This window comes from Lytechinus pictus, chromosome 6, assembly GCF_037042905.1.
Source record: "Lytechinus pictus isolate F3 Inbred chromosome 6, Lp3.0, whole genome shotgun sequence".
NCBI classification, from domain to species: domain Eukaryota; kingdom Metazoa; phylum Echinodermata; class Echinoidea; order Temnopleuroida; family Toxopneustidae; genus Lytechinus; species Lytechinus pictus.
Genome location: NC_087250.1, coordinates 13,151,068 through 13,166,186, shown reverse-complemented (window position 1 = coordinate 13,166,186; position 15,119 = coordinate 13,151,068). Strand labels below are relative to the sequence as shown.

At 35.4% G+C, this 15,119-nt stretch overlaps 1 protein-coding gene across 1 annotated transcript in view; it reads right to left on the bottom strand.

Moving 5' to 3' along the window:
• Positions 1-15,119, bottom strand: part of LOC129262926 (uncharacterized) — a 39,907-nt gene that overhangs the window by 23,489 nt on the left and 1,299 nt on the right. Inside the window, exons 2-5 of the mRNA XM_064100944.1 lie at positions 11,069-11,341; positions 8,251-8,490; positions 6,888-7,061; positions 5,414-5,692 (exon numbers count right to left, since the gene is read on the bottom strand). Coding sequence (XP_063957014.1) covers positions 5,414-5,692; positions 6,888-7,061; positions 8,251-8,490; positions 11,069-11,341 — 966 coding nt within the window. The remainder of the gene's footprint in view (positions 1-5,413; positions 5,693-6,887; positions 7,062-8,250; positions 8,491-11,068; positions 11,342-15,119) is intronic.

The window sequence follows — 15,119 nt, the reverse complement described above, 5'->3', positions numbered from 1 at the left end:
ATTAAGCCCAAAAATACATGTATTATTTCGATTTTCAATTGTGAAGTGATGTATTTTGCTCCAACAAAAAAGACCAAAAATAGTAGGGGGGCATTTGATATTATGTCCCTCCTATTATTTTTGGTAGGGGGGACGCGACCCCCTGTCCCCCTAGGATTTCTGCCCGTGAGTGTCAGACATCTCCAAAGTATCTTCACGTCTTTGGCTAACTAGTTTATTTCTTTCCTGGGTAGATTTTATGCACATAGATATTAAAGGTAAAGTCCACCTCAGAAAAATGTTGATTTGAATCAATAGAGAAAAATCAGACATGCATAATGCTGAAAATTTCATCAAAATCGGATGTAAAATAAGAAAGTTATGACATTTGAAAGTTTTGCTTATTTTTCAATAAATAGTTATATGCACAATTTAGTCACATGCAAATGAGAGAGCGATGATGTCCCTCACTCACTATTTCTTTTGTCTGATTCATACAATATTTCAATTTTTACAAATTTGACAATAAAGACCAACTTGACTGAAACATAAAATGTTAAACAATGGTAATTCCACATGTTCAGGGCGAAATAAATTTGTTTCTCAGGACAATGAGGAGAAAATTAGAATAATTCATATTTCATATAAGAAAATACAAAAGAAATGGTGAGTCTGTGATGTCATCAGTTCCCTCATTTGCATACCGACCAGGATGTGAATATAACTATTTTGTGAAATTAAGCGAAACTTAAAATTGTCATAACTTTCTTATTTTCCATCCGATTTCAATGAAATTTTCAGTGTTATGTTTGTTGGATTTTTCTCTTTTTATTCAAATCCACTTTTGGTTGGGGTGGACTTGTCCTTTAAATAAAACACACACCATAGTTCAAGATTTAAAGCTCATACGAAACAGTAGGGGAGGGGTGAACTGTGTGTAGTCTCTCATTGACTGTGTTTTTTAAATACATAGTCTTAAAATATACGTTTTCACATATCCGCTAGCACTACAGAGAACAAATTGATCTACAATTGTATTTGAATAGGGAAACTAAAATGTTTTGAGAGGAAAATAATTGGTTTGCTACTTGGTAACATAATTATTGCGGTTTAAATGTACTGAGCAGTTAATCATCATGTTACCATTAAATTGGGTCTACATGACGAGACTACACTAGCATTATTTTGTTTGTTTTTTCTGTAAATTATTTAAAGGTAGTTAAGTATATGGCATAGTGTATTCTATTCGTTAGGTACTATTGTTTAATTCCTCCCCTTTTTTAATGACCGACTTAACTAAGTTTCCATTTAGCTTCTTGAATAATGATGACTTGTTGTCTCTCTCGGCGCAACGTGGCACTACTCAAACATTAGATAATCATGAAAATTCCAATTACGATACACACATACGAAATTTTATGAATAACAATACCGCTGATCTTAATTACAATTTCGATTCCAATGATCAATGCGGGCAGCTCGTTACGTCACAATATTTCACAGAACAACATTTTAGATCATTCGTTACGTCAGACAAAGCCGAGGAAAACCCCTTTCTTCTCCATATAAACATTCGCAGTGCAAGCAAAAATTTTGATAAACTTAAGTTATTTCTAGATAATAACCAGTTTCCGCAATCGTCATTCATTGGTTTAACTGAAACGTGGTTCTCGGACAACCCATGTTCCCTCTTCTCACTCCCTAATTTTAATTTGATTGTTAATAATAGAACAAAAAGACCAGGGGGTGGTGTCGCACTTTACATACCGCAACAATACGACTATACTCTTATAGCTAACATGACCATATCTAACGATGTTTTAGAAACACTTTTTGTTGAAATCAGAAATCCAAGAGGTAAAAACTTTATGCTAGGTGTATTTTATAGACCTCCACATTCAAATGCCAATGCTTTTTTAGAAACCCTGAATGAAATTTTACTAAATCCTCTTTTGAAAAATAAAGATTGTTTTTTTATGGGTGACTTCAATATTAACTTAGTAAATTGCAACTCTAATAGCACCTCGCAAGAGTTTCTTGAAATGTTTCTATCACATTCTTTTTTGCCCCTTACTACGAAGCCGACAAGAGTGACGAATAACTCAGCCACTATAATAGACAACATTTTCAGTAATACAATTCGACAAAATCATAAAGCTGGTATTATTCTTAGTGACATCTCTGATCACTTTCCAATTTTTGCCAAATTATCTACGAATAAAAGTGTCAATAAAGAAACATTTAATCCTACATTCCGAAAGATAACTGACGACAACATAACCAATTTGATTAATAATTTAAACATAACAGACTGGTCTACTGTATATGACTCCTCGGACGCTGACGACGCATACAACTGTTTTATTACCATACTTACCTCTTCTCTAGATACCCATGTTCCCCTTACAACCAACAGAAGATCAAATTATAAAAAGATCCCTATCCACCCTTGGATTACTAAATCACTCTTAAGATCCATCAACCGCAAGAACAACTTATATTATAAATACATAACTAAACCAAGTGATACATCTCGCTACAAGTACACTTCATATAAAAACACTCTTACATCCTTACTTCGTATTGCGAAAAAAGAATATTACACTTCTCAACTCGATTTATACAAAAATGATATGAAGAACACATGGAAAATCATCAATGGTGCATTAAACAATAAGAAGAAGAGTTCTTCAATAACAAAAATAAAATCAAACAATACCATCACTGATGACAATAACATAATAGCAAAAGAGTTTAATTCATATTTTTCACAAGTTGGCAACAATTTAGCAAGCAAAATCCCTCAAACGAATAAATCTTACAACAATTTTCTCGACAACCCAAACCCAAACTCCATTTTTTTTTAATCCCACAAGTTCAAGAGAAATCATAAATATTGTTAACAGTCTGCAGTCCAAAAAGTGCCCGGGGTTTGACGGTATTTCCAACCTCCTACTTAAGAAAATTATTTTGGCTATCGTCGATCCTTTGGTGCATATATTTAATATTTCTTTGAACACAGGAAGGGTACCCAGTCTTATGAAAATCGCAAAAGTAGTCCCTCTTTTTAAAAAAGGAGATAATCAGCTCGTCTCCAACTACCGTCCCATATCATTGCTCACCTCGTTATCAAAAATTCTTGAAAAACTTGTCCATACACGAACTAGTACGTTCTTTAAAAATTACAATATCTTTTCGGACTTTCAATTTGGGTTTCGCGAAAATCACAGCACCTCGCATGCAATTTTATCTTTCATTAACAAAATCACTACTTCCACTGACAAAGGTTGTCACACTGTCGGTATTTTCCTGGACTTCTCCAAGGCCTTCGACACCATTAACCACGAAATTCTTTTGTATAAACTATCTCATTACGGTATTAGGGGGAAGGCCTTGGAGTGGTTCAAGAGCTACCTTACAGATAGGACTCAGTTTGTATCAATAAACAATCACAATTCATCCAACCTTCCAATTACATGCGGGGTACCACAGGGTAGCTTACTCGGCCCTCTTCTTTTTATCACTTACATTAATGACATCCACAAAACTTCAAATTTACTTTCATTCATACTCTTTGCTGATGATTCCAACATTTTCTTTTCTCATGATAACATAAACCAACTTATTAGGATTGTTAACTCTGAACTCATGCATGTGACTGAATGGATCAAGGCAAATAAACTCTCACTTAACTTACAAAAGACCAATTACATGCTATTTAGTAATAGAATAAATAGTTTGCCCGACAATCTCATTTTTGATAACACTGTCCTTGAAAATGTTTCTGAAACAAAATTCTTGGGTTTACTTATTGATAATAAATTATCATGGAAACCACACATCGACAATATATGCAAAACAATCTCAAGAAATATTGGAATTATCAACAAGCTCAAATTTTTTCTTCCATCTCGTACACTACTTACACTATATCACACCTTAATATTACCATACATTAATTACGGTATTTTGGCATGGGGTTGTGCAATCCAAACACAATTACAAAGGATACTTTTGTTACAGAAAAAAGCACTTAGGATAATATTTCATACACATTTCAGATGTCACACAGATAAATTATTTTTTGAAAATAAAATCCTTAAAGTTAATGATATATATTTGTTCCAACTCGGCCAATTTATGTACAAACTAAATAAAGATGATCTCCCCGCAATTTTTTCAATTATGTTCTGCAAAAACTCCTCTGTACACGATTATCCTACAAGACAACGAAACTCCTATCACCTACCTCCAACCCGAACTTTACTTGCAAAAAATTATTTTGTCTTTTCTGGTCCCGTATATTGGAATTCCTTGCCCAACGCCTTTAAGGAATCCCCAAGCATCACAGTTTTTAAACATAACCTTAAAAAGATGCTTATTAGCCAATACTTTACACAAACAAGTCAATCTACCATATAACCAAAACTATACACAACAAAAACTTTTTTTTTTAAACCTCCCAGGATACAACTTGCCTGCCGACCTTTTCCCGCACCTGCCATGCTCCTCTTTGCACCTCCAATTGTACCTGCACCCCCCCCTCTCTCCCTACATTTGCTTCTCAGTTCCTCCCTCATTATCACAATTATTGTAACCATACTGTTATTATTTTTTTATTATTATTATTACTATTATCACTTATTCTAATTTGTGTTACTCTTTCGTTGTTACCTTTGATATTTTGTATAGCCTCCTTTTCCCTCCTTTTAAACTGTCTCCCGTCTCTCCTTTATATTATAATTTTGTAATATACGTACTGAAACTAAGTTACGGGGGCTTGCCTCTCATACAAGCTTTGCTTTTCTTGGCAAGCCCCTCCGTTCTGTTTTATATAGTCATTATAGTCAAAGTTACTTTAGTTAGCATTAGTTCTCATTGTTTATACCTTACTCCGATGTTGTACTTCAAATTTGACTATGTATTGTTTGATTTTGTTGTGCTTTGTGAACGGAAAATGAATAAATCTAAATCTAAATCTAAATCTTATGGGTCACGAAACTGGCCAGGTATGAGTAGTTGAGGACTCGAGATGGCGCTATTGGTTCGCATCTGCTTTAAAATCGCCACCTCAAGTCCACAAATGCACAAATTTTGGTCAGTTCCCAACCCATGATGCAATATTCTGAGCACGGTGGTATTCTAATACAGGCCCATTTTAATGAAAAGATGCTTATTCACTACTCAGTACATTCATAAGACGGTAGTCCCTTTGACATGTACCAAAACAGTTGTGCTATCCTTTCAAAAACATTTAGTTTCTCAAATACATTTGGGTAATAATTCCATGTATTATCAATAGATATCTCGAAAAATGTATTTTTAAAACTAGCTTTTTATAGCACACAGCCAAAGATTGACTACAAAATGTGTTGTTTAGTTCTCTCCCATTGTAGCACTTTTTAGTGTTTCTCCAGTGTATTTTGATAATTACCGTTAGCTTCTTGAATCTTATCTGTCAGCCTAGAATCGACATCCTCCGTCGGACTCACAAGTGCCCACTCGTACGTCAGACCACATGACCGGCCACCTGTCGACGCTCGACCGGAGAGGGCGAACTGTCCACAAGAGGGAACCTTCGGTCTACCATCTATGACAGCCATTGGGGGCTTGGGGTCGTTCGGAGCCAGCACATTGACGGTGCCGGAAGCAGTATGGGAGAAAGTACTCCTGGCAGCTTTGATCCTATCAGGCCTGAGAGTGATGCTACTTCCTGCAAAGAGCAAAAAAATACAGTAATGTGACCACAAACAAATTTCCTCCAATAACGTGGTAACTCATAAGATCATTATCTAAACAGATCAAACTCGTGATTCCTTTGCAGGCATTTAACTTAGGAAGCAGCATTAAGGCAAGTAACACGCAGGATCTAGAAACTGTATTTTTTAAAGAAAAGGGAAACAATATTCACGATTGTAGAAATATAAACAAACATATAGTAACCAACAAGGGGATAATCTACAGAGATGGAAAGAAAGAGAGAAAGGGGATCGAGCGAGACAAGGAGAGAGAGGGCGAGAAAAGAAGACTAAGGGAAATGGGAGAGAAAGAAATAGGGGGTTGGAGACGAATGTTTATAGTACCCTTGGTACAATAGCTACATCTTATTCTCGTTTAGTGTATTGGCCAGGGCCCCGTCTCACAAAGAGTTACGATTGATCCGATCAATCGCAACTATGGACAGCCAACGTCAACACCTACAATGCACATTTTTCTCAAAATATTGTCTAGATATGATGTACATTCGTAAATTAATCGTTTTCTTGACAATCTGGTGTGTTCGCCTTTGTTTACAAAAACAATTTACAAATTATGACACTGAAGATTTCCATAGAGTTATGATTGATTGGATCAATCGTAGCTCAGATGTTTTTTAAAAAGTCAAATCAATGTTAAACAATGCCTCTAAGGGCAACTTGACCACTTGGTTACCAGGGGCCCGTTGCAGGAAGAGTTGTGATCAAACGCAACTCAAAATATCTTGCGCAATTTGATTTTTAGCCTATGAAGCACCCGCATTCGGGACTTGCGCTTGATATTTTGACTTGCGTTTAGACACAACTCTTTCTGCAACAGGCCCCAGAAGAAGTGTTGATTTAACACCAGTCCGGAATCTATATATGTCCACACCAGAGAAGTGTTAAACGCCAGTTTCGTTTCGGTCTAACACCAGATAGGTGTTTATACAACACCAATTAGAATTAAAACAGCATCGGTTCGATTCCAAACTGGTGTTGTTTCAATACTTTTCTGGTTTGGACATATATCATCATGTATATATATAGATTCCGGGCTGGTGTTAAATCAACACAGGAGTTTTTGCAGTGTAGTTTTTGACGAAGTAACAATAGACCAAGTGGGATTAGACGGAGCGAAACATGAGGATATTGCAGATGTTATTTACTTACCTGTGGTGATGCTCGTATCACACCCCAGACCCACAATCAAGTTCTTTCCGTCTTTCCATTTGCACACAGCGTTTTCACCCAACTGATTGATGGTAGATTCGTCGAAAATACTCGAACACTTCCGAAGATCTTTGATAGCCACATTCTTATTGAAAAAGATGATGATTCCATCGCCTGAAATATTACAAAATAAAATATATATAAAAGGCAGCGACGAAATAGCAAAATCAATGCAGTATAATGGCACGCACAAGCACACGCTCATGCATAGGCGAACCCTCACACGCAAAATCTGAGCGTGAAAACCCCGAATATTCAATATTTAACAAAAATAAAAAAACATAGAACATAATCACACAAGCGCGCACACGCATCCATCCACACACAAACACATCATAACACATTGCCACGTGCAAAACTTGAAATAGCAGCGTCCAGCTAAGTCTACTGGGTTGTACTTGTCGGTATAAACTTTTGATTGATTGCAAATTTTATTTGGGGGCCCCAAATCAAATGGTGATCTGCCACTTACCATAAGGAATGTAGAGCGATTTGCTATAGCTTACTTTGATTTATCAATTGTAGAATTGCAGCAAAAATGTGTATTTGATTAAGATTATTTATGAAAGGTACAGGATCATGTAACCTTTGCCGGAACTTTTGTTTCAAGTTCCACGTACAGTTCATGGCATTATATATATGACACCGACTCGTGATGTTATACAAAAAAATGATATTGATACGACTAATTTTGTCTTCTTAATAGAGAGCTGGAATACTAATTTTGGTTTTGGTATAAGCTTGTAATATTGTTAAAGGGGTTCTCCTGGTTGAACTAAATGTCATTTGAGCATTCCCTTTGAATCAGAAGAACGAATCGCTGAAAAACTCATCCAAGTCGGACAAGGAATAAAAAAATACGACGTTTTCAAGTTCTGCATTTATTTCGATGAAACAGTTATGTGCATGTCTTCATGAATATGGAATGTACGAGGTGGTGGTGCCATAATTGAATAATGAGAAATTATACTTATACTATTAATATTACTACTGGTTTAATGTTTACTGTAATCCTTACTGCAACCTATCTATTTTGGTTTTTTTTAAGGGAGACGACACCTTTGGAACATGCGGTAATTGTTGCAAAAAAAAAAGAGGATAAATTATATATATTCATATGTAGTCCTCCAATAAAGGGGGAAAATGCGTTAACTACAGGTTTATTTTAATCGTTGCTGCAACTTTTTAAACTTTTTAAGCGGGGAAAACACCTTTTGAACATGCGATGATTGTTCCAACTAAGACACAGCTTACGGAAGCATCGAGCTTCAGTAACAACTTTAAAAAAAAATTACTAATTTACCTTCATTGCTCAATCGAGCGCTGGAAATGGTGGGAGCCTCGACGTATACTGAAACGTTGTGGCATTTGCCCGAAGGTGCATCATCGGTGCGAATTCTGGAGCGACCATCAATGGTTGGGCACAACAACAGCAACCTCGATCCCAATCCACATAATCTCCCAGAAATCACAAGTTGTCTGTCGGTGGTAAAATTCGAGTTGTCGATTCTGATCATATTGCTACTTCCTTTGGCCAGGTTGGCTGTTAACAAGAGCAAGGGATAGAACTCACTTTTACATACACCCTTGAACATGTTGAATGGGACACAGTGGCTAGGCTGCAGGCACAGACTATGATTGGAACTTTGATCAACAATTAGTGTGCTTCCACGCAAAGACTAGAGAGGCTTTTAGTACACAAGGCATGAGTAGGCTGCACATGTCATTCATCAGACCCTTAACTTGAGTAAATAGGTGAAGGGTTTGCACAGCAGACTACACAGCGGCCCGTATTCTGAAGTCAGGTTTAACTTAAAATTCTGGTTTACAGTTGTGGTTTAACTATGGACAGCCAATTGTAATACATAAATCTATAACAGTAGAAATTGAATGGATCAGCCCATTCGTCTCTGAAATCATCCTTAAACTGTCTGGGAAGAATAAAGAATCATTAAAGAACAAAATGAACGTTAGAAGCATTCAATGTAAACACAATTTTGACATGTTTGGCTTTCTATAATTTTAGCACAAAGACCATGGTCTATTAAAGTGATTGGTTAACATTGGTTTGACTTTTTAAAAATCTGAGCTAGAAGGTCACACTTGTCACCTGTGTCTGTGATATGTTACAAAAAATGAAGCCCAGAAAAAATTGCGTTCGAAAATAATTATTTAGTGCTTCAAAAATTGAAATATAAAGTGACCGAAAACACCATCTTAATTTCATCCCATACACTTATGTGTACTATTTAGGCGTCTATAAGACGCTTATTTACAAAATCGGGGTTTGCCTTGTAGTTTTAGCTTTTCATTCTCAATAATGGTTGTTTTCAGGGTTTATTAGTTCTAATACATGCACTTGTACACATGTTTCATCTTGGTTTGATAATTTTTTTAATCGGCTGCTCACAAAGTTAAACAATACCTTTAAGTTAAACCTGACATCGAAATCTGGGCCAGATAGTCTAATATAACCCCAAAAAAGCAAATGATACATTTATTTTCATTAAAAAAAAAAATTAAACACTTGTGTACACGGAACCTTATAAAGAATTTTCTGTCATGTCACTTTGACTGTATGAAACTATTATCACAGTTTAAATGCCTAAATACAACAGTGTGTAGATATATTCACTCTGTGGACACCTGCAGTGTGACTATGTCAAATGTAACAGTCTAAACGGGATCTCACATTGTGGTCGATACACCGGCCCGTATTCTGTAGTCGGGTTTAATTTCAACTCTGGTTTAAAGTCGTGGTATAACTATGGACAGCCAATAGTTGAGTAAATCTCTAACAATATAAAATAAATGTATCAGCTCATTTTTCGCTGAAATCATTCTTAACTGTTTCGGAAAGATAAATAAGATAACTTTCTTCACCATTCATGAGTTAGGAAAGAGCACAATAAGCATAAGAAACATGTAATGTAAGGAAAATTTTGACATGTTTGGCTTTCCATAATTTATCACAGACTTAGACCATGGTCTAAGTTAAACCTGACTTCAGAATATGGGCCATTGTGAACACACTGTGGCCCAACCTTTGAGACAGTGGCCCATATTCTAAAGTCAGGTTTAACTTAGACCATGGTGTTAACTTTGTGCTAAAATTATGGGAAGCCGAAAGTGTCAAATTTTGTTATGAAGTTGTATGTTTCTTATATTTACTGTGCTCTTTCCTGATTCATTGATGGAGAGACAATCATCTATTTATACTTCCTAGACAATTATGAATGATTTTAGAGGCAAGAGAGCTGAAATATGATATCTCTGCTGTTAGTGATTTATGTAACAATTGGCTATCCATACTTAAACCACAACTTTTAACCTGAGTTTAAGTTAAACCAGACTTCAGAATACGGGCCAGTGTGTTCTTTCCAGTAGGGCATTGTGGACGTTGATAAAAAAAGGAGAGCATTTTATGAAAGTAGAATATGCCAAGAAAACCGAACAAATCTATTAAGTTCTTCCTATGGCCTCCCATCGGTCGGTTTGGGATCGGTTTCGTTTAGTATAATTCTAGTATAAAGGGGTTAAAATGGTAAAGCATATTTGTTATCTCTGGGCTAATAAACTGTAGGAATGAGAGTTAATTGCCAATTCGTCTATTGGAAATCGTCCACTCATCATATATATATTATATTTTGTCTTGTAGTATTTTCGACCTTGTTATGTTATGTTTATCATATTATGTACAATTGTGAAACGGAAATAAATAAATCAAATCAAATCAAAATCAAATCACATGGTCTACCTTCATTTAGTTTAATGCCATTCCGTCCATCAACATTTCGCCTAACAACAATTTGGTCCGATCACCTTTTGGTCCAATCATCACTTCGTCTAATCACCAGTTCGTCTATGACCATTTCGACTAATAAGGCTATTGGACAAACTGGTTATTAGACGAAAGGGTGAGTGAACGAAATAGCAGTGAGATCATATGGAGAGTGGACGAACCGATTGTAAACGAAATGATAGTGGAGGAGTTGGATAATGGACGAATTGGCATTAGACCAATCGAAAAATAAACCGAAATGATCATGGAGACAAATTCGAATATTTGACGGCAACCTAGAGGGGTTATAAGTAATAAAGACGAAACTGTATTAAATTACCTTGTTTCCCATTGAGCAGAGATGGCATCTCCGGCAGTGATTGCTCCCCCCGTCTGAACGCACCGAAATCGTCGTAGGTAATCACCTCCCTAGTTTCACCATCGCCTCCCCTTTCGCTTTCAGCATCATCTTCCTCCTCATCAGTCCCATCGGTTTGTCGGGCGCCCTCTTGCGACAGGGGAATCGTGTAAGTGAGTCTGAATGGGGTACATTCCTCTTCATAGGAGAGTGTGAACATATGTTCATCCAAGACAAGTCCTGGAAGTCGATATACTGCAAAAGGAAGTTCAGCCAGAGACTATACACAGTAAATTCGCTGTTTTAGTATATGAACCTTACTGCAGCTGTTTAACAGTTTGAACAACCACTCTCAATTTATTGAGAATCTAATTTTATAAAATTTTTTTTGTTGTTTTAAGATTTTAAACACTTGTTAAAACTTTTAACAAACAAATATAAGGTTCATTATAAAACAATGTTGGATGACAAATTTATTTAGTGTTTTACTGTGTAGAATAATCTAAATATTGCATATATATACACATGTATTTATTATTTTACTCACATTATCATAATGACCGCATTCAATCATGATATCATACCGTATATAAAAACCTGTCTATTAATGCCACCAGAGGGAAACACATCTAGCGGCCACCGAGGAGAGGTGGCCGCTTTTAAAGAAAAGAAAACGTAAAAAGGAAACGAGAAGGTAAGTGACAGAACGGGTCCATGTATCCCCTGTGCATTTATTAAAAAAAAAATGCTCTGTATATCAACGCAACGGACAATGTAAATGTCTTTCTTTTTTTGTAATACTTAAATCTCGGTGGGACATCATGTGATTAAATTTCGAAAAATACTTTTATGACAGTCCATGTAATGCACAAGTAAGATTATATGCTTAACTTGGACGTCTAGATCCACGAACTACATAATCATAGGGGTATCGTATAAACGCACGTTGATTTGAATATATAAAAAAGTCCATATTTTACACACAAGCAACTAGTATTCTTATTTCACTTCATTAGCATACGGTATTGAAAATAAATTGTAAAAAGGGAATATGCAGAGTTACTCCGTTCGAAATACATGTTTAGGGGTAAACCGAGGTATGCAATAAACAACCGAGGAAAACGACTACCATGAGACTTAAGGGAAACAATTCAAGATTAAAAATAAAGAGAGAAAGAAAGAGTAAACAAAACAGGAAGATTATATATATATATATAGGGCAGATAAAGGGCAGATAGCTCTGGGGAACCTTGATTTAAGCTACGCCTACCATTGTTCTCTTCATCCATTTTTTTCACAATATATATATATATATATATATATATAAGAAATAAAGCATAAATTATAAGAAAAAAAAAGAAAATCAAGGACAGGGAGAAAATGATAAAAAGGTACTATTATTTGACTCTTACATATAATATTGCTGCACGAACCTTGCATTTTCAAACAATAACCTGATGTCGCACGCCTTCTTTCCATACACAGGGGAACGGCATTGGTCATACATAATTGATCATTCTTGGGACAATGGGGGCAATAATAGCATCATGATTTTGCTACAAATAATACACATGGGCAATAATTACACGAATGCGGTATCTTTGGGATAGATCTGTTTTTGGTAAGCTTTAAATGTAATAATTGGTGCAATGCAATTATTCGAATGCCAGGTCAAAATGAAGTGTATTAGACATCGTTTATAAGATAGCGATTTGGATCGTTTTATCTGATAAACCGTCATCACCTCAATAACATGAACTAGTCAATAATACGAATCATTCGGATTCTCTCTTTTTGCTACAATAAATGACTAAAAGTCAATCATTTGAGGGGCATCCTTACTACCAATATACAGTTGTTATTAATCCATACATAAATGGAACCAAATCTGCCCTGTAGAAAACTTATGTGAAGAATCCAGTAGTTGATAAGTTAACATTCCTTGTATAGGTACTCTGAATCATTGGCGGCGGAAGCCAAAAATTTTAGGGGGGGGGGACCACAAAAAAAAATTGACAAGCACAAAAAAAAAAAAGGTTATCAACCAAAAATTTTAGGGGGGACGCAGAAAAAAAATTGACAAGCAAAAAAAAAAAAAAAAAAAAAAGGTAATCAACAAAAAATTGAGGGAGGGGGTTCGTCCCCCCACCTAAAATTTAGGGGGGGACACGTCCCCCCGTCCCCCCCCCCCCGCTTCCGCCGCCTATGCTCTGAATTCCCTCTTCACTATAACCCGCACTACCGACTACCGAATTCATTATTGATCCCATTCACAATAAACGTGCTAAATTAAGCAAAAGTAATCCATATAATGTAGGATATGCATAATATTGCATTGTTTCAGGATATGAACAATATTTCTAAACCTCAAATTTCTATATCATTTTAGGAATTCATATACCGTGTCTGGGACTCTGTCTGCTTCTCAAATCTTTTCATCTAGTTGGTTGGTAGGCTGAATTTAAACTTTCCTTTGTTGTGTCATTTTTTTCTCATTATATGCTTGTTTATCAATACAAATCTAGAAGTCAATATGTGAGCAATAATAATTCACATCCCTAAGATTTCCATTGGAAAAAAAAAAACAGAAAGAAAGGATCAATAAAAAACAAACAAAAAGCAATTGGATCATTTACCATATAAACTTACTATCAATATATATAATGTTATATCCTTAAGATTTGAAGGACTTTTAAACGTATAATTCTCGTCTTATTGTGCATATATGGAAACAATACTGATATTAATAAAATGGGTTAATTTTCCATTCGCGATCAATCTCGTCACACATCAAGCGAGCATCGATTTCCTGCTCGTTGTTTACACGTAACCATGGTATTATTGGTTTTGGCAATATTGACACGACCGCGATGAGGAAATAAAAAAAGAAAAGCATGAGAAGTCAGAAATACAATTCTACTATCATCACGCTGTTCATCTATTCCCACTGCAAGTACTGGCATATAATTGATGTAAGATATCACACAGTCACTGGAAATTGCAGTAGCCGATTGCGATTTGACCGTTGTAGTTCGTGTTGACTGCAGTCTCTTTTTATTCTTCTTTTTTCTTTTGAATTCCCATGAATCGGTATAAAGCTATGCGTTGTCCTAAAAGTTGGGGCATTGGGAAGATACAGATTGAATCTTTTCATTCCCATACCAATCTTGATATATATATATAATTATATACATATATATATATATATATATATATATATTATATATAATATATCCATATATATCCATATGCGTCATGAAACCATATAACGAATTAATTATTTTAGTAGTAGTGGAAATCATACATTTGAAATATATATATATTTCAATGAGTATGTGAATTATGATAATAAAAAGATGTAAGAAAAATAACATTGTCCAATTTGGAAAATAAAAGTGCAAAAGTGGCAAATCGTCGGATGAATTATTTCCCCTACCAACCCGCAGTGTATCATGGGAAAAGTTTGATATCAAAGCTAGAAAAATGAATTGAATTCTATTAAATCAATGCTGTAAGCAAAGATAAAAAAAAAAGGGGAGTATAATGTTTTTGGACACTTTCGCCATATTAACAAAGCGTATAACCATGATAACCGAGTGTCGCCATTTTAACGAAGCATTAAAGCCATGATAACCAAAAATAACCATAGTCAAAGCCCCCCTCTCTCATCTCTCATAACTCTATCCAATATACTTGAACCTATTCTTGATTTTAACCGTCAATTTGCTTTGCCTCAAAATCAATATAATTCAGATAATTTCAGAGAGCATTGCGATCGAGGGTATTCCCTCATTTCCTTGAGGATAGCTGTAAAAGATTCATATATGCCCGTAGCCTACTTATGCAAACATGGAGTTTCTAAACTCGTAAGATAATGGCTTACTTATTTTATATTTTGTGCACCTAATCTGTTGTAGTTCGCCAAGTGTTTGAATGAATGAGCAGTTCACTTCCTTTTTAATCTTATTTAGCGCATGAAGTATCTGACATCAGATAGCATCCAAATTTATGCTTAAAAATCATAATTAATAAA